Source organism: Leucoraja erinacea, chromosome 13 (assembly GCF_028641065.1).
Source record: "Leucoraja erinacea ecotype New England chromosome 13, Leri_hhj_1, whole genome shotgun sequence".
Taxonomy (NCBI): Eukaryota; Metazoa; Chordata; class Chondrichthyes; order Rajiformes; family Rajidae; genus Leucoraja; species Leucoraja erinaceus.
The window spans coordinates 6,021,007-6,042,053 of record NC_073389.1 but is presented as its reverse complement, the minus strand read 5'-3'; the positions used below and the strand labels follow the sequence as shown (position 1 = coordinate 6,042,053).

Sequence of the window (21,047 nt, the reverse complement as noted above, 5' to 3'; positions counted from 1 at the left end):
AATAGTTCTCCATTATCAATTCTAAGTTACAGTGATGTCAGAATTGGAAAAATGACCGCACTCAAATATGTCCCCAACAAGAGGGTGGTGATGCCAAGTGCATTCGTCCCACTGGGCAAGACACGTCAAGACACTGCCTCCGCTCCACAGTTCCACAAAACTGAATGCAGGCAGAATGTTACATTCAGCAGGCACTCCCAAGGTCCACAGATCTTGCGCATTGCCTCTGATGCTTTTGCTTCTCTATATCCAGCATTATAAATGATTTAAAAATATAAAACGACAATTTTTACTTTGAAATTGATTCCATTAATGATGTCACAATTCACAAAAATAGGTCAACATTTTTTGTTGCATTAACCAGAAACCTCAAAATAAGTTTTGTTCTATCAGAATACAGGTGAATTGGCTTAAGAAGGGAAACAAGATATAATATATGCAGTAACGGCTGTGCACAAGGTGAAATTGCAAAGGCTACTGTCAAAAATTACCTCAACTGGCAATACATATACAAATATATGTACTCTACATTCAGAAATTAGTTTTTTTAATAAAGAAATTTCACTTTATCTCAGAAAAGACTCAGTAGTGAAGGCCACATGCTTTTTGCACCTGCTGGACAGACGGTAATGCAGTAAATCAAAGCCTCTTGATTTAGTCTGTGTTTTAGATGGAACAAGGGGCTGGAGGAAGGAATAGGTCAGGCGGCAGTGTGTCCCCATCAGTGCAGATAACAAAAAAAGGAATGCTGAAGCAGAAATGCCTGGTTCCCAGATTCCAGATACAATAAGTACTTCCGCCAACAAGGCTGAAATTCCCACTCCAACAAGAAAGTTCAGATGATTGGTAAAACTCTTTTGATAATGGTAAGCAGCAGCAGATATCTCAAGCAATTCACAGGAGTGAAACAGTAAACTCTCTTCTTCTCAGTTGAACCCTGAATCTTAACATTATGGCTAACAAAAATACATCGGTGTCACTCTATCTTTTAAACCTTCCCAGGAAACCCACAGAGGTAGACTCCAGACAGCTGCTTCACAATTGTTCTGTTTGTTAACCGTTCCTTTAGAACTCTGTGCTCCTCAGAAACCTATCCTCTGGGATTTGCACCCATACACACACATACACACACAGCTCACTGCTACGGATTGAGACGCGGAGAAATGGGAGGATAGCAGGCAAATTCTCTTAAAATACTTCGTGCCATCTCTACTTTGTTGTTAGCTATCAAAAGAGCTCGCTTTACATCCTCAAAGGAGTAGCCTTCGCCCATGAGTTTTGCAATCTTTGCATCCACGTTTTCTCCAGCTTGGCTGCTCTGCACAGGGGCTGGTTCCTGAAGCTGACTTTTCTTTTGGTAACCGTCGGGGGCAGTTCTCCGAGGCAGTGGTTTGGGTGGTCTGGCTGGAGCTTGTGAAATGTCTGGAACAGAAACGGAGAATGGATATTGAGCTTCAGTAACACAAGCACAAGCAAAAACTGTCACGCAACTACCCCGCCAACGGTATTTGGTTTATTGCTCAGTTTTATTCATGAATTACCCAGCATTTATGCACAACAGTCAGGACCAAATTTACAGGGTTTAGTTTGTGCCACTGTGTCTATTACTTCTACAAACCAGTCTTAAATAAAACCTGCGTCTACCTATCAAATAATTGTAATGCTCAGCAATAAAAGGATTTTAGCTCACTGTCCACTTCATCTCTCACTAAGCCATATTCTTATCCATTCACAACTTATTCAACCCTTTTATTCCACCATATAAAGGCCCTCCACACACCGCATCTCTCCATTCATAAAGAGAAACCACACGGACTAGCCATCTGAATCTGTTCACCTTTTCCCATATACTTTCTCACAAGGACCTTCCCAATGCCAGGTTTCTGTGGTGGCTACAGATAACAGTCAAAGTACTCAATCTAAAATTCAGGATTCGACATCGCTATTTGCTTTCATTAACCAGCAGCAGCTAACATACGGTTCAGTTTCCCTTCTTACCCGTCATAGGTGGGAGCTGGTCGTAGTCTTGCGACATTACGTTCGATTTCTGACTTTCTTCGAGTGTCCGCCTAGCGGGAGGGACAGGTACAGGAACAGTCGCAGAGTCAAAGACAGAGTCCCCTTGGTGGAAAATTATTAAAGACAGCGTTACAACCTTCCTCTAAGTGCTTTAACACGCGCCTCAAACGATTATGCTTCAAGCAAAATATATCACAAGTCACAAGTTGCGCTGTGTGCAAAGAGGGAGCAATAAACGTGGGCCAGGAGCCTCCGGCTGTTCCCGATGGTTAGAGTTCCAACTAACCTTCAGTGAAAAATACCAGCCAGAGTTAAACAGGACATTCAGCGGGACAGGCAGCATCTCTGGAGAGGAGGAATGGGCAACATTTCGGGTGGAGATCCTTCTTCAGTCTGAAGAAGGTTCACGACACGAAACATCGCCCATTCCTTCTCTCCAGAGATGCTGCCTCACCCACTGAGTTACCCCAGCATTTTGTATCGACCTTTGATTTTAACCAGCATCTTCTTAAACAGGAAACTGATGGACCGACAGGAGATTCACACAAGTAACCAAGTCCTTTATCATTTTCCTAACCTCAGCACCTCAATGTACAAAAGTAGAGTTGTACTCTAGGGATGGCACCTTGGCTAGGATTTAGTAGTTCACAGCATGTCATTCACATCCCACTTTGGGAGCGTGTCGAGGTGGTGTGTGTACATTCTCTCTCTGGGTACCCCATCACCAAGCAGCGGACAGTGTCGTGAAGCATAAGAGAAGGTGGGAAGGAGACACAGTTTCTGATAGTTGTGGCCTGCTCGGCAGTTCATATCCAGAAATGTCTCGGACCAGTTGCCAACTGCCCCGTATTAGCCAGGACATATATTGGGCTAAATTGGTTTGTCCCATATGGGACCGCCCTTGTCCCGTATTTGACTGCTACTACTTGGGTTGAGGGGACTGTCGGGTCGGAGCGCAACATCCGGCCCCGCCTCACCCGTCCCGACGTAGTGCAGCCCATGGAGTGCAGCAGCAGCGCCTTGCCCATGACCCCGTCGGTCGGCAGCCCGGTCAGCTGTCCGACCTTCGCTTACCGCCGACACCACCACCCCTCCTGCTCATGGCCAATCAACAGTTCATGAGTTGGATGGGGCACCGGACTTCCCGCACAAAGTCCAGCACCCGGGCCAAAACTCCTCAGCTGCCCCGCCGGCTGGGCTTTGTGTGCAGTCCGGCACCCGGGCCAACTCATCATTCACTCAGCACGGCCGAGTTAGTCAACGAATTGCCCTCGTGAATTTTTTCCCTTATTTTGACCGTTTGTCCCTTATTCGGGAGTGAGAAAGTTGGCAACCCTAGCCCAGGTATTCTATGAAGTGCACCCTTCCACAACCCTACAACGATCATCTTTCAAGTTACAACTAAATGAAAGCGAATATATAATCTATTGATTCAATAAAACGGAGGCAGGTTTATATTATCATTAATTGAGTTTATATAATTTGCCAGGCACATCAACCTTCAAAGTTTCCAATTGTAGTACAGTTGAAAAAGTCAATATTGTGGAGCTCATTCTAAACATTTCAACCAAAGCACAGTTTTACATACAGCTCTGCAGCCGAGGAGATAAAGCTCTGAACATTTATCTTGATGCTCGAAACTAATACACTGCACTCCAGTTTACTTCCAGTGATGAGGCTGTGATCATTATTAGGGATTTTGTCTAGACTTGAATACATTGCAAGTAGATTATTGAAGGATTACCTGCAAAGCTGGAGTGGGCAACATTGATAAGAAAGCCAGCCAAGCAAAATAAATAATTTACCAAACATATGGAACGACATAGAAACACCTGCATATACTAAACATATTACATCTTCATGCTAATAATAAAAATAACACCACATTTATAATATAAAATGTCTGATTAAGTTTATTATGCTACATTACTTTCTTAGCTTATTGAACATGCTACTCGTGTGATGCAGTGTGATCGATACAGATATATATAACTACCTTCCATCTTAAAATTTGTTAAAGATGTTTACAGTGGAAACATTTAAATATATGAAGGACAAGGTATCTTTAAAATGGGAACCATGACTTTTCCAGTTATTCCCACTGCAACATCTCACAAGGGTTCAATTTTTATTGAACATTTGAAGAGAAATGAACCACAAAACTCTGTCTAATGTCAAGCATCTAACCCCAAATGATCGCAATGGCAATATAAAGTGTTGCGAAGCCAAGGACATGCCAGGAACTGTCTCACGTATAGGACTTCCCACACAGGAAGCAGATTACCTGCGCTGAAGTGGAAGGAGTCGAGTCCAGATGTGGGTTGGCTGCCCGAGCCGGACGACCTGGGCACATCTGGGAGGCTGACCCGCACAGGAGGTGGAGGTGGAGGCAGCGATGGAGGTGGGTTGTCAAATGCACTGTCACTCACTGGCAAAAATAAAACATTACAGTCAAAAACGGAGAATGCATCTTCACAAACAGATCAAAAGGATTATTGTTACTAGAAAATACTTTTTAAAAACCATTAATGGCCTCATGATCAGCAATTTGCATAAATCTATTCCTGAAAAAAACTGTAGATAACAAACAACATAATAGATTTCTACATCTGTTCAATACTGCTTTGTCAGGCCACAAGTGAATGGATGCTTGCAATTATCAGAGACAACAATGACCGCTCTGACAGTACCAAGGGCAGCGCTCAACATTACTCAGAGCTGTTTAGTTTGGTTTAAAGATACAGCCCCTCCGCACTAGTTCTGTGTTATTCCACCATTGCAACCACACCCTACACACTAGGGGGCAATTTACACAGACTAATTAAACCACAACCGTGCACATCTTTTGGAGGAAACCAGAGCACCCGGAGGAAACCTGCGTGGTCACAGGGAGACCATGCAAACTCCACACAGACAGCACCAGAGGTCAGGATGGAATTCTGGCCTCTGGTGCTGTAAGGCAGCAGCTCCACCTGCAGCGCCACATGAGGAAACAGTGACTTCGGTTCCAAAGAATTTCCTGTCAGAATATCGTTTGAATTAAATTGAATGTAATTATCGTGCTATTAACCTTTTTCCCTCTATTGTCTTTCAATTATTCTTGTTTATTCAGCACAAGTACATTGTTTCAAGCAGCATCGCCGAAAACACAGTTAATCTGAAAGGACATGACTAATGGAAAAGTGTCCTGGAGAATTACGTTGCTACATCAGCTTCAGTCAATAATAGCAAGCTGTGGCGCCTTCACGCCCACGTTGCTTTTGCATACAGCGCTGGCGACTAGCCAGCAGCCTCGTGAGAAGGCCCAGCCACAAGAGCTCAATAACAACTGCAAGGTCAGACGCACTGATTGGCCTTATCTGCACACTGGTTATGTATGTGGAGAACGTAGGTAAAAGGGGCTTCTGGAATAAACATGACACAAGGTGTCTGGCTCAGCTAAACGTCGTTTGTTCTTTGCTCTCTGTTGTGGGATTCAGTAGACCCTACAACTGGTGACCCCGTGCTACACGCAACCTTCCACTTACTCACAAAATGTATGACGATAAAGTGACACGATGTCAGTCGATTAAGTAAAACTCGACGTCCCAAGAGTTTTTACAACCAATGCGAGAGTGTGGTTTTCAATACTGGAAGCTCTATTTCATGCCCTCAATGTCAGGAGCCAATGGACAAGATTCACGTTCTAGCAGCTTGTCTTCTAGAGCAGATCATGTGAAGTAGCAGACGTGCACCTTAATCCTGAAGAAATTACGCCATACGACAAGCTTAAATCTGCTATCTTGGAGCGAACGCAGCACTCAATGCAAGCCCGCACTTCGGAGCTGCTGAAAGATGATAATCTCGGCAATAGGAGGCCATCACAAATGCTGCGGAGATGGTGCTAGCTGGCGGAGACGAAAAGATTGTCGGCGATGACTGGAAACGGGCGTTTCTCCGCTGCATACCTACTCGGATGCAGGGACACCTGATAGGCACGTTTCAATCGTTCCAGCGTTTCATGGACCATAGACTCTCTGGCCTCGATTTTGTCTACGCATACATCACCGACATATTGGTAACGAGCTCCAGCGAAGACGAACACAAGAAACCTCGGATTACGTTTCCGGCGTCCTGGTGTAATATGGCATTGGCATTAACACGAACAAATGTGTGTTTGGCGCTCGCGAACTCACTTTCCTTGCGCGTCACGTGTCGGCAAACGGCATCCTGCCCGGCGAAGCAAAGGTGCAGGAAATCTGAAACTACCCAGTGCTAAATCCGTCAACCGGCTAAAGCCAGCATATGTCGAGAACCAACCGACTACCTCACACACTAAATTGGCACGGTCACAAGACCAACACTTCCTGTTAAAGACCTCCCACACTGTAGTGTCAAACAACATCAGGCCGTAAAATCAACCCTCCAGACCGGTACAGGCAGGACAAAGCCAGGCAGTCGCCACCTTGTATCACTCGGTGGCTGAGGGGGAGCTGTGGTGCCTCACGCCCACGTTGGTTTTGCACACAGCCTGTCACCGCTGGCCACTCGCCAGGAGCTTCGCGACAAGATCCAGCCACAAGAGCTCAATAACAACTCCAACGTCAGACGCACTAATTGGCCTTATCTGCACACGGGTTATGATTGGGGAGAATGTAGGTAAAAGGAGCTACTGGAATAAACGTGATACAGGGTGTCTGGCTCAGCTAAGTGTCATTTGTTCTTTGCTTTCAGATACGTGGGATTCAGTAAATCCTACAAAGCCACAAATTCTTAGAATTAGCACAAGCATCCTATTAAACTAAATACTCCAAGATAACTAAAATGTACTAAGTAGATTATAAAGATACTGTACAAGTTAATTATTTCTTGGGCTCCAAACAGAATTGTCGTTAAGAAGTCATACAAATTTAATAGACATTTGTAGAGTACATGGATAGGAAACGTTTAAATGGATATGGACCAAATATAGGCAAGTGGGACTAGTGTAGGTGGTACAGCTTGATCGGAATAGACAAATTGGGCTGAATGGCCTGTTTACTTGCTATATGGATAGGTTGGGCAAGTGGCTAGAGGCATGGCAGATGCAGAATAATGTGGATAAATGTGAAGTTATCCACTTTGGTGGCAAGAACAGGAAGGCAGATTATTATCCGAGGTACACATTTTTGTGTACTTCGATTTTCCAGCATCTGCAGTTCCTTCTTGAACAGATTATTATCTGAATCGTGTCAGATTAGAAGGAAAGGTGCAACAAGACCTGGGTGTTCTTGTACATCAGTCACTGAAAATAAGCATGCAGGTACAGCAGGCAGTGAGGAAAGCCTTCACTGCTAGAGGATTTGAATTTAAGAGCAAGGAGGTCCTACTCCAGTTGTACTGGGCTCTGGTGCCACCACACCTGGAGTATTGCGTGCAATTTTTGTCTCCCAATTTGAGGAAGGACATTATTGCTATTGAGGGAGTGCAGCGTACGCTCACCAGGTTAATTCCCCGGGATGGCAGGACTGACGTATAATGAAAGAATGGGTCAACTGGGCTGGTATTCGCTGGAAGTTATTCGCTGGATGAGAGGGTATCTTATAGAAACTTATCAAATTCTTAGAGGATTGGACAGGATCAATTCAGGGAAAATGTTCCCGATGTTTGGGGAGTCCAGAAACAGGGGTCACAGTTTAAGAATAAGGGGTAGGCCATTTGGGACTGAGATGAGGAAAATCCTTTTCACTCAGAGAGTTGTGAATCTGTGGAATTCTCTGCCACAGAAGGGAGTGAACGCCAATTCACTGGATGTGTTCGAGAGAGAGTTAGATTTACCTCTTGGGACTAAGGGAATCAAGGGATACGAGGAAAAAGCCGGAACAACGATTTTGGTTGATCAGCCATGATTATATTGAATGGCGGTGCTGGCTTGAAGGGCCGAACGGCCTACTCCTGCACCTATTTCCTATGCTTCTATTACTATGAAATGAAGATGCTGGAAATCTGAACTAATTACAAAATGCAGTTAATTCTCGACATACCAGGCAAGAAAGAGAATCTGTGGAATGAGAAAGTGAGTTAAAAGTTTCAAAAGTCAGAACTGAGGGGCCCGATAAAGATTTTTAAATTTGAAACACTCAGCAGTTTCTGCCTCCACAGGTGCTGCCTGACCTGCTGAGACTTCCCAGCTTTGTTTTTATCTCGCCAGGGCAGATCTCAAATCTTTGCTCAATTTTACACAGTTGACTTTACAAATCAAAAGCATTTATGTTCTTTGCACTTTAAGTGATGAGCACAGTGATCCATAGTGATCTCATTCACAAAAGAATAGTTGAAAATCTTCCACGAAGGAAAGGGTCTTCCTTGATGTTCCAGAACGCTGACACAAGTTTGTTTTCTGCTTGGCGTTGGGTGGGCCACTTGTGGACATGCACAATCACTGGCATTAATACCCAGTTAACAGAGAATTAGGAATGAGACTCACACGAAATGACCGCACACGACTACTGACAACACTGAAGGTACGAGGATGAACTCAACCTGGAAATCAATCCGTGCTAAACGTAATGCCAAGGCACAGGGAGAAATGGCAGAAGCTGACCACCAGTCATGAAGCTGTCCCTCAACAAAAACAGCGAGGAGTGAAGTACATTGTAAAAACTATTCAATACACTCTAGCTTCTGAAACCCAAGTTTGCAATAGATACTGTTTGGGTTTCAGGATCAATGTTTAAAAGTTATTCCTTCATTTAATAAAATAAAGCTGATGTGTTTTTACAGCAGTCGTCTGCAAAGTTCTGCAGCAAATTCCTGGTTGCGAGCAACACTTCCCAACATCTCCATGCTGCCACACATAGCAGCAAGCTCTGGCTGGTTCCCAGAAGGACCACTCAGTGATGCAGCCTCAACCACGGATGGTTCAATGCAAGAGAACCCATGAATCCAGAACCCTTCCCTCCATGGTGGGAGAAGTAGATTTAAAGCATTAAATCTCGGGCAAACTGACCAAGAGGTTGCCATTGCAACCTGCAGTGCTGTCACTCCAAGCTCTGAGAAACAGGCACATTAAGGGAAACGGGTCCTACCATTCCAGAGAGGGAGAAAGCATGAAATGTAGATAACGGATTAAGCCAAGTTAAACCAAAAGACAAAGGACTGAAATAACTCAGCGTGTGAGGCAGCATCTCTGGAGAACATGTAAAAATCCAAGGTAAAATCATGATGAAAATACTTCAGCAGAATGCGAAGCAGGTTCAGTTATGTTTATTGTAAATCTTTATTGTCATTTCCTGAGTATTCGCATACCCAGAGGAAATGTTTGGTGAATAAAAGATTCATTCAGCAAGGATGACAACTGACGTTGGTGCCTGCTACCTGAGCCACATGTGGAAGAGGACACGCACAGGAGGTGGTGAGTGACGAACACTATCAAAGGCATCATCACCCCCGGCAACAGAGGAAAAATTTAACTTAAGAGAACAAGGATCTTCATGAATGATACAAATTAAAAGGGTTAAATATTACCTATTTATGCAAATAATAGATTCAAACACAAATCATTTTACATATGTGCATCTCTGGACAAGTACGTTTCTTATTACATAGAATAAATTAAGTGCTGGAGTAACTCAGCGGGTCAGGCAGCATCTCTGGAGAACATGGATAGGTGTTGTTTCGGGTCTGGACCCTTCTTTACAATGTGGTGTCTGAAGACCCAAACTACACTTATCCATGTTCTCCAGGGATGCTGCCTGACCCACTGAGTTACTCCAGCACTGTTTTTTTTTAATTATAAACCAGCCTTTGCAGTTCCTTATTTAAGATTTTTTAAGTTTTAAAGTTTTTTATTATAATCAGGTCTAGATCAGTGAAACACAATCTAAATGCAGTACCTGGTGGAGGGACCAGAAGGTCGTAATCAGAAGGCGTTCTGTTCAGAGAGGAACAACTCAGTTTCTGGTTGTCTCTTGCTGGGAGCCGTGCTGGCGGTAAGGGAGCTGGGACCACTGGCATCTCAAAGATATCGTCTGGGAACGGCAGAAATACATTCACCTCATTTATACAACTTCAATGGTCACATTTCAGTGCACAGGCCATCGTGGATTAAGTCCCATGTGTGGCTTTTACAGGACGGTTTCTCTCTGTGTACACATGTTCATTCGTCTCTGTGTTAGACTGGACAGAAAGCAATTTTCCTTTAGGTCAGGATCAGAGTAAGTCCTGTTTAATGAGAATCAGCTTGGATGTGGGAACTAAAATGAGAAACGTTTCCACTTATTTAGACTGAACATAGAATAGAACAGAACAGCACAATAACAGGCCCTTCGGCCCACATTGTCTGTTCCAACATGATGCCGACCAACTTTTATCAGCCTGCACATAATTAATATCTCTCCATTCCCGCTATATCCATGTGCCTATTCAAAAGTCTCTTAAATCCCACTATCGTATTTGTCTCAACCACCACCTCTGTCAGTGTTTCAAGCCCCCACCACGTGTGATAAGAAACGCCCCGCACATCTATATACCTATAAAAGTCTGATCTTGTATGTCTGTATGTATGCTTGTTTTGTATCTTCCTCAAAACGCTACGTGCTAGAGCTTTTTTTTTTACATATTCTAACATGTTTGTACCTTCCACGCCGTACTCACGTTCACTTAAGATTTCATCCTATACTTCACGTTACTCATGATTAAAGCTTTAAAAAAAGGCAAAAACCAGTTCTCACACACAGCCTTTCTCCAGCAGCTTCCAGTGATGATGTCACAATGCCACTCACAGTGCACCAATCACAATGGGCTCTCAAGGAGCCAAGTGCGACAATTACACCACAATGGGTCGTTGCCAACGGTAACCGCAGTAGGAGAGGTTGCTAAAGGCAGGCCCTATAAGGGGGGGGGGGGGGGGGGGGGGGGGGCAACAAGTGCCATTTGTCATGGGCCTCATGCCTGCCTGCTTCAAAGGGATCTTGATTTGGGGGTCTCTGCTTGATGCTGGCTTGGGGGCGCAGAGGATGAGGGGTGACCTTATAGAGATTTACAAGATCATGAGGGAAATAGATTAGGTAAACGCACAGTCTTTTGCACAGAGTAGGAAATCAAGAACCAGAGAACACAAGTTTAAGGTGAGGGGGGGAAGATTTAATAGGAACCCGAGGGGTAATTTTTTTTTTTTTTTTTTTTTTTTACACACAGGGTGGGGATGATATATGGAACGAGCTGACATAGGAGGTAATTGAGGCAGGTACTATGGGCTAAGGGCAGGCAGGCAGGCGGGATTAGTATAGATGGGACATGTTGATCGTAGTGGACAGGCCTGTTTCCATACTGTATGACTCTACGACTCTAACATAGTAACGGTAAAATTAAATGTATTCACCTATTTCCAATGCTTTGGGCTTCTTTGCTTCAGACGTGCTATTGTGAGTTCCATTGGCACAGTGTCCATTTTCAAACACCCTAGAGAGATTTAACAGAATAAAACTGGAAAATGTTGCACACACACACACACAAACTCTTCTCCGAGCTCCCAAATGTGACCCTGGTCAACTTCCTGATCACCCAACCTGACCTTAATGTTGTAATCCGCTCTGCAAACAACCAGCGTCAGTGCACTGCTTAGGTGTCAATGGTCAATGTCATGGTTGTCAAGTGTCTGTTCAGGTAATGACTAGTGATTTATTAGTAGATATTGGTCTATTACAAATAACAGTTGGATTACAAATCCATTTGAGTCCACCGGGTGGCACCAGCAGTTGATGCCCTTGTCCCTTTCTTCTTTGTGTTTAAATAGTGTGTGTTAAATGTATGTTTTTAGTGTTCTTTAGCTTGTTTTATGTGGGGGGTTGGCGAGGAGGGGGGGGTTTGGGGGAAACGTTTTCTAATCTCTTACCTCGACGGAGATACTATATATTTCCGTATCGTATCTCCGTCCGCACTGCGGCCTAACATCAAAGATTGGCAGCCTTTGCTGGAGACCGACTTTTGAGAGCTCCACCGCGAGGCGCCTACGGGACTTTAAGATCATAGAGCCCGCGATCCCTTTTGCCAAACATGGGTGTTTGCGGACTTTACATCACGGAGCTCGCGGTATCTGGTCAGAGACCGACTTTGGAAACTCCAAGCCGCAGGAGCTTCGACTGCCCCGACGCAGGAGTTTCGATTGCTCAGACGGATTGTTCGATTGCCCCCACTGCGGGAGATTAAAGAGGTTGGACTTTTTTGCCTTCCATCACAGTGAGGAATGTGGGGAATCCACTGTGGTGGATGTTTATGTTAAGTTAAGTAGTTGTGGGTCTTGCTGCTTTTTTCTTCGTATGGCTATATGGTAATTCGAATATCACTGTACCTTAATTGGTACGTGACAATAATTGACCTTTGAAACTTTTGAATCTCGTGGGAAATGTCATGCTTTAACATCCTGTTTCAATTTCCATTTTCTCTCTTCCCTCCTTGCACTGAGATTGAGGAAACTTTGCTGGGATACTTTTCTCAAATTCACCACCGTTTCTCCCAACTGATTTTTGCTTGTGTGGCAGCTTGGATGCAGATCATGTTAACGGGGTAATCCTCACAACCAATGTGATTCCGTTCTTTTGATGAACTCTACAATAGTTTCCTCCTGCCTAGCTCTTGCCTTCCATTGAACATAATTGAAACTGCATCATTTAGTAACAATCTTCTTATACTAGGATGTTAAAAATCTGTGCCTGTAATTTCTGGTTTTACTCGTTTTTGTGAATTGGCCAAGTCAATAATCACAATATTGCCAAAAAGCTTCACTGACCCCTCGTGTGTAGGAAGTAACTACAGATGCTGGTTTATACCGAAGGAGGACACAAAATGCTGGGGTAACTAAGTGGGACAGACAGCATCTCTGGAAAGAAGGAATGGGTGATGTTTCAGGTCAAGACAGAAGCAGGGTCTCGACCCTAAAGGGCCTGTCCCACTTTCCCGAGTTACTCACCAATTCTCCCGAGTTTTCCCCATGCTTCAAACTCGGAGACTGTCCGTAGCGAGTCCGTAGGAGGCCGTAGATATTTCGTAGCGGCTCGTAATGCCAGCCGTAGGTATTCGGGGCATCAGGTAAGTCGGGATGTTTTTTCAACATGTTGAAAAATGTCCACGAGTAAAAAAAGAGCCCCGAGTACCTACGGCTGGCTATTTCTGCAATTCTCCGAGTTTGAATCAAGGAGGAAACTCGGGAGAATTCGTGAGTAACTCGGGAAAGTGGGACAGGATCTTAAACGTCACCCATTCCATTCCTTCTCTCCAGAGATGCGGCCTATCCTGCTGAGTTACTCCAGCACTTTTCATTGGCCCTTCAATCTATGGTATTCCCCTCAGTACTAAGGCAATCAGACATCCCAATAAACTTTTGACATAATCCCAAAGGTTTTTCTTAAAGAAGTGAGAAATTATAATTTATTTTTGTGCCAGAGATAATCAGCAATTGCACAAACACTCTGATGTGATAAAGACTGAGCCCCAGAGTAACAATACCTTGATATGCGAGGTTTCACAGTCTGCAAGTGAGGGGGTTGTGTAGATGTGGACAAAGGGTACGAGGAAGGAATTTTGTATTCATCTTCACTATCCTCACTAAACACTCTTGCTTTTTCGGAGGCAGTCTGTAAACTTGTGAACGAATGGGGATATCTACAAAAGGAAAACAAGCATAAATAAAACACTTCACTGCAGAGACATTATTCAGCCTTAAATTTCATGTATTTTCTCTGCACTCATGTGACTGAAACCACAATGGACAGGATGTCACTGAAGTGGAGCTGGGTAGTAACATTGCCACTACAATGAAAGCATTCCCAATTGTATCATTTTAAAAGGAACCATTGCTGTTAAAGGCATGTAATAAGATATATGGTATTGATACGTTTCACCCCCTAATCCACAGCACAACCACGGAGGAGCAGATGGGTTTTCGTTCCACAAGCAGGTCAGATTCACATCTGGCCACGAGGCATACACACAACTGTAGAATAGCTCCGTCTATTGTTAAACATTAACTCAGTGCAGCAGTGTGTCAGAGCTCTCAGGAACAGGCAACTCCCCCACAGTGTACCCCTGGACTGTGACCTTGGGCTAGGTGGGGGGGGGGGGGGGGGGGGGGGGGGGGGGGGAAGGAGGAGGAGGAGTGTTCCAAGGAGAAGCCATCTCTAGCTATCTCCATCCATTTTGTTGGCATATATTAGCAGCAACAGAGCCCTGCAAGTTTTCTATCCGACTGTCTTCCTCAATATGAATCTGCCAAACTGGACGCGAGAGGGGAAACAAAAGGAAAAAAATGACTGGATTATTAAAATAATTTATATCTGCTTTTCTCATAGATTCTGCAGAATGAAGGCAGATATTTCCTGCATACGTTGTACTGTGAAAAATGCTGCAAACTCAGTCTCTCTCTTCCGTGCCCCACTTAGTCCTGCTCTCTGTTTTCTTGCTAACTGAAAAACAAAGTCATGGTCTTTGATAATTGCCCTATTACATGATTTATTCTTGTGAAGCTATATCACAAGATTTATCAATGTAGAAAATTGATCAGGTATGTACTCTACAGAAAAGGAGACCAAATCCTATCCAAGAATTATAGTTTGTTAGTCTGATCTCAAGAGCAGTGCAAAACCAAGTTAATCAATCATGCCTCACTCCTTGCACGGTCAATACAAAATGGATTATTAACGTCACATTTCCTGGCAAGGTTCTGATTAAATATATATATCTATTCAGTGCTGTTTTTGTGTCGCTACTGCCAATACACCATACTGGCACCTCTAATAAGTAAAAAATAAGATTAAAAAAATATTTAAAGCTTTTGAAATCACAAACAATTACTAAAGTTAAAAAAATGTATTAATTAAATCAGGCGTTCAGGTCTTTAAACAGCTTAAAGCCGCGTTTCACAACCTTTTCACCCTTGTGGAATCCTTGAAATAATTTTCATGTCTCAGGGAATCCCAACATAAAAATTATTATATATCTTTATTAATCTATTTCTCTTTCATAAAGTTCATACGGCAAACATAGGTCACTGTGGGGAGGGGGAGGGGGAGAGGGAGAGAGAGACCTCAATGATGGGTAAAAATGACTAAATAACGTGGGTGAATGAGGGACTGTACCTGCACGCCAGGAAGCACAGACAGGACTGATGGAGGCCGTGCATGCGCCTGTACTCGAGTGAATAACTTGATGATACACAAATCCGTCACGTACAGCTCCTGTCCACTGACCACTAAAGGCTGGTTCATACTGACGCCATATGGACGTCGCTAAATATGCTAAATAGACGTCGCTAAATATGCCGTACGTGTATAATAAAATTACGAATATGAAATTAAACACAAAAATGACTCCAAAATGCATTTACATATGTTTAGCCTATTTATCACTGTGTGTCTCGGAACCCCTGTTGACCTCTCGCGGAACCCTAGCGTTCCGGGGAACCCTGGTTGAGAAACGCTGGTTTAGACTGAGGATGATGATGCGCCAAAGACACCACCAGCAAGGAAGAATACATGTTCTGGCAACGCTTTGTCAACAAACAAAGCACCCTGTGTATCCACATTGTACAGCTAACAAGCTGCTGTGCTATCCCAAGGATTACTTATTAACCAACAGCAGGTGCATCAAGTGACAGTCTTTAGATGTGATTGCAGTCTTAGTAATATTACTTATTCTGTAACAATACTTGGCTATTTCTCCGCAGCAAAATATACCCTTCAGACGATTAACCCTCAACTCCTTTTCCTCAGGAAAACCCAGGTCCAGAAGAGTTACATCTGCACCGCTGGGTGCTGAGGTTTATCAATATTAATGTGTTTTAATTCACAATTGACTGAATGCAGTCCCATTCATAATCGGTTAAGGAAATGTAAAGGAAACTCCCCCATCTTTTCCACAGCAGCAATCCATGCTGCCTCACACAACGTTGCACTCCAGCACCACACAGAAAGTAACCTGCCTTATTTTTTTTAAAAAAGGATTCAAGACGCTGATGCAATTCTGCACTTTGCAGCATCTCTGGAGAACATGGATAAGCAACGTTTCGGGTTGAGACCCTTCGTCAGCACTTAAAGTAATTTTGTAGATGCTGCCTAATTTACAAACTGCCTTGTCCATGTTACATGCTGGAGACTGAAAGACTGCTCACAGCATGGCCTCCTTCTGATCCCTCTCTCCTCAGCTTAATTCTGACTGCACTGAAATTGCGGGCCGGGAAGATGATTCTGATGACACAAGTCCTTCCGGGACACAGGTAGCTGCCGCACAGGAGGCGGGCATTCTCCAAATGCTCAGAGATTCTAAACGCTCAGGGATTGGACGGGAAGCTGAAAATTCCTTTGAATGGAATTAATTCAGCCTAGAAAAATTATTAAACTGGTCACTGCTTTTTGCTATTACTAAATAATATCACAGCACACAATATTTGGATGGAAATGCCCAAAAAAGTTTTGTTTGATGTGTAAATTGCTACTATACTAGCACCCATTGCCCTTCCCAGATTACTGACAATATGATGTAAATAATTTAATAATTATCCACTAAAGGGGAACCGAAGATAGGCCAGACCAGATATGGATAGAAGACAGTAAGGATTCAAATGTGCTTTTTACAGCAAACTGCTAGCACTTTCCTTTCTAAAAGTCCAGATTATTAAATGACTTGAATATAAATTCAGATCAGCTGGCACGCTGGGATTACAACCAATGTCCCTGGGATCAGCAACCCAGGTCCCCGTGTACTGGCCCGAGACCCAACTGCTGTGTTACAGGCCCCCGGTGTGTAAAACTAAAGCTGCGAGTCCCTACTTGTTCGTGGACAGACCTTCAGTGTTACCTCCAGTACTGGTTATCCCATTCCAAGAAATCACCGGGAGACACAGGAAGAGACTGTCAAAAAGTTTGACAATCCCATCAGTTCCCAGGAATTCCCGTCTGAAGAAGGTTCCCAACCTGAAACACCGCCTATCCATGTCTTCCAGGAATGCTGCCTGACCCGAGTTACTCCAGCACTATGTGTTTGACTCAAGGATGCTGCAAGACAGTTCCTTGTTCCTATTCCCTGGGATTGCTGGCTGAAAGTGCGTGCAACAGGAGCACAGAGGCCCATGGCAACGGTGGAAGGAGTACACTCCAGCTTACAAACCAGCTGCCGCTACCAGGCAGCTCCTGCCTTTGTGATTCCCACAGTGGCATCAGCAGCCACTGCAGGCTTCACACAACCGGAGTGGAAGCAAGTCATCCGTGATCCCGTGGGACTGCGTCAGAGGAAGATAATAAACACCACATGCTGAGTTCTTCTATTCTCTCCATGTATAATAGTCATTAACAAGAGGTGGAAAAGCATCACAATTCTTGGTTGGAGTGTGCTTGATGGAGCAAGGTCGGATGAGGGATGACTTACTTTGTGCTGTTGGGAAACGCTGCCAGTGTTGGTGGAGGCGGAGACTGCCGAGGGGGTGGGACGTCATATTCGTCAGTACGCAGAAGTCCGTTAGTGATTGCCTACAAAATAAAGCAAGTGTTATTGCTTATTTCTGAAAATCTACACTACCTACCATAATAATAACTACACATTACATTTCCACTTCTCCAGGAATTAATATCCAAGAGCACAGGACCGCTGGTAATTTAGCCCGACAAGCCTGCTCCTGCATTCAGAGACCATTGCTAATCCATGACCCAATTTTACATTGGCTGTCTTTACAATTAGATTTGTTATCCAAAAATATCAAAGGCAAGTTAACAGGATTAGCGCGCATCAATCGCCATTTGTAGAAGAGAGCATTGGAGCGTTTACCACATTTGCTCGCAGACATGATTAACTTGGATACATTGCTTACGTCCTGGCCTTTGGCCTCAGACCCTCTTCCTCTTGCCACGTCATCCATTTCCCTCAATAATCTTTAAACGGTTATTTATCATCTCCAGACTTTTTAAATTTCATAGAACATGACTACTGTTTTGCATTCACTGCAAGGCCATTAATGTTTAGATCACAGATCCGTACAGCACAGCAGGGGAGCAGGCCCTTTGGCCCACAATGTCTGTGCACAAGGTATGGTGCCCCAAATCCTCACAGTACCATTGACATGATCTTTCCTAGCTTTATAAGACTGTAATATAATTTTATTCCAGTCTGATTTAAAGACCAATATTCCAGTAGTAATCTTGTCAGTGAAATTTAAATTGACCCTCATTAAATAGAGCATGTAACATTATTTCCAGTTTCTCTTTGATCTGAAGTGCAAAGGGAGTGAAGGCTCTTAATGTACTGATTACAATGGCTTGTTTGGTGGCTATGATCAGATGAGGGGGTGGTGTGGTCTCAGTTCAGTCTTCTGCCAGAATCGACTGTTCACAAGCAGGTCGAGTCTGAATGACCAGATGCACTGCATTACAACCACCCCCATGTAGACGGAGGGTGCAAGAACGGAGAGAGAAGGATGCCCATTCAGTTTTGGAGTGGCACTGTATACCATTCTCCGAACAGAGCCAAACCCACGTGCTACAGGTGTGGAATCACCAACTCTTTTCAAGGCTGCATCAAACCTCTTAACTTACTCCGTATCCCGACAATAATGCTCAGAATTCTAGTAATCTTTCAAATTACTTGCTGACTACCTTCGAGCGTTGTACTACGGATCCTGTGGCTACTAATAAATTGCACTCACTCCACCTCATTAGTAATTGTCTTCTTCTCCAAAGTGAATAACCGGACATCTTCCCCACAGTACACTCCATTGCCCCACTTCTTGATGGCTCACTTAACTGACCAACATGGCTTTGAAGTCACTTTGTACTCCTCCAAACCAGCTGATTTACCAATCACTCCATCTTCATCCACTGTATTATAACAAGCTGAAGGCCCAGCATTGATCTCCATGGCACTCCATTATTTACTGGTGGCAATCTGAACGTGCCCCGTTTATCCCAACCTGTTTCCGTGAGTTTGTGGCGCCTTCACACCCACGTTGGTTTTGCATACAGCCCGTCACCGCTGGTGACTCGTCAGCAGCCTCACGAGAAGGTCCAGCCACAAGAGCTCAATAACAACTTCTAACTCCAAGGTCAGATGCACTATCTGGCCTTATCTGCACAAGGGTCATGATTGGTGAGAATGTAGGTAAAAGGGGCTTCTGGACTAAACACAAGGTGCCTGGCTCAGCTAAGTGTTATTTGTTCTTTACTTTCTGTCGTGGGACTCAGCAGATCCTCGACGGAGAGGCGACTTTTTCCATGTCGCCTCCCTCGCGGCCGAACACCATAGATTTGTGCAGCCTTTCCCGGAGTCGGGCCCAGAGTTTCAGCAGCGGGCGCAGCATGGACTTTTCATCATGGTGCAGGCGAGCCCTTCACGGAGTCGCCAGAAGGGAGTGCTCCGATCACTGGCCCTTGGACTGTTGCAGCCTGAAGCCGCGGTCTGCGGAGCTTCTAGCCGCAGGTGCGGCATCCGGAGCCTGGGGCCCCTCGTTGGAGAAGAGCTCCGACCTCCGGCCTGCGGCCGATAACATCCTGAAGCCGCGGTCAGCGGAGCTTCTAGCCGCAGGCGTGCCGTGGACTTACCGTCCGGAGCGGGATCCCTCATCGGGGATCCCCAGAGAAGCTCCAACTGCCGGCCTGCGGCCTACGTCATCTTCAAGCCGCAGTCTCCGGTAGGGAAGCGCCAATTTGGGACTTATCATCCCGACGAGAGGGCCTGTACATCTGACCGCCCGCAAAATTAAAATTGATCCTAGAATTGCGGTGCCTTCACACCCACTCAGATGAAATACAGTACGCCCATGCAAAAACTTTGGGCTGTATCTCACCGTCAAGCATTTCCGCCATCTGTTGGAAGGCCGTCCCTTCACTATTTATACGGGTCACCAACCACTCACACACACACTACTCGTACAAGGGGAACTATTCACCGCGAAAAATCCGCCACATGGGCTTTGTTCTACAATTCTCCAGTGACATCAGGCACATACAAGGAAAAGCAAATCCGGTTGCTGACTCCTGTCAAGACTGGAGGTGGATGCTGTGAATGCGGCCACACTCATCGGGTTTTATGCCACAGCTCGCTCGCAGGATACTGATCCCAATCTTATCCATTTCCACCGGACACATACAGCCATAATATTGAAAGATGAACCTATCGGTGACACGAGAGAAACCATCATGTGTGACACTTCCACTGACAAACCAAGGCTGTTTGTGCCTAGGATGATACGTCGAGAAGTTTTCAGCGCGCTGCACAACCTATCACATCCGGGCAAATATGCTACGATAAATCTAATCTACGAAGGTTTCATCTGACCTTTCATCAAACGTGACGTTGGATTATGGACGAAGACTTGTCTACCGTGTCAACAATCCAAGATCTCCAGGCACACCAGGACACCTTTCGGTGAGTTTCCCCTTACCAAACACCCATTTCGAGCACGTGCACCTGGACTTGGTCGGTCCACTCCCACCGTCAAGAAACTACACATCTCTGCTCACTTTTGAAGACTGGTTCACAAGATGGCAAGATGCTATCCCAGTCATCAACATTTCAGCGGAAACAATAGCCCATGCTTTTGTTGACTGATGGTTTTCTGTCTTTGGGATCCCAAGTACGATCACAACAGACCGAGGACCACAATTCGAGTCTGCGCTGTTTCAAACACTAATCGACCTCTTGGGTACGAACCGGATTGGAACAACTGCGTATCATCCACAAGTGAATTGCCTGATTGAACGGTTTCATCGCCAGTTGAAAGCCGCTCTGGCAGCCGGAGGAGACACGTCACATTGGAGTGAACGGTTGCCTCTGCTTCTGCTTATCATTCGTATGGTGGTGACAGTAGACCCAAGATGTTTGTCGGCGGAAATGGTTTACGGCACAACTCTGAAGCTGCCCGGCCAATTTGTCGAACCAATCTCCACAGACAGATCCAAGCAGGTAGGTGGATCGATTACGGCAAACTATGCAGATACTCAGGCCAACACCGACACGGCGAACACCTCCAACGCTGCACACGTTTTGGTTCAACACGACGACGTCCGCCGAACTCGGCCGAAGGGCCGAAT

At 44.8% G+C, this 21,047-nt stretch overlaps 1 protein-coding gene across 1 annotated transcript in view; it reads right to left on the bottom strand.

The window, feature by feature from the left end:
* Window positions 1-275: 275 nt before the first annotated feature.
* The window catches only part of cblb (Cbl proto-oncogene B, E3 ubiquitin protein ligase), a 131,520-nt gene continuing 110,748 nt past the window's right edge, over window positions 276-21,047 (bottom strand). The window contains exons 11-17 of the mRNA XM_055644365.1: window positions 17,395-17,495; window positions 13,483-13,638; window positions 11,360-11,439; window positions 9,873-10,007; window positions 4,304-4,447; window positions 1,999-2,121; window positions 276-1,422 (exon numbers count right to left, since the gene is read on the bottom strand). Of these exons, the coding sequence (XP_055500340.1) occupies window positions 1,142-1,422; window positions 1,999-2,121; window positions 4,304-4,447; window positions 9,873-10,007; window positions 11,360-11,439; window positions 13,483-13,638; window positions 17,395-17,495 (1,020 nt within the window). The 3' untranslated portion in view covers window positions 276-1,141. The remainder of the gene's footprint in view (window positions 1,423-1,998; window positions 2,122-4,303; window positions 4,448-9,872; window positions 10,008-11,359; window positions 11,440-13,482; window positions 13,639-17,394; window positions 17,496-21,047) is intronic.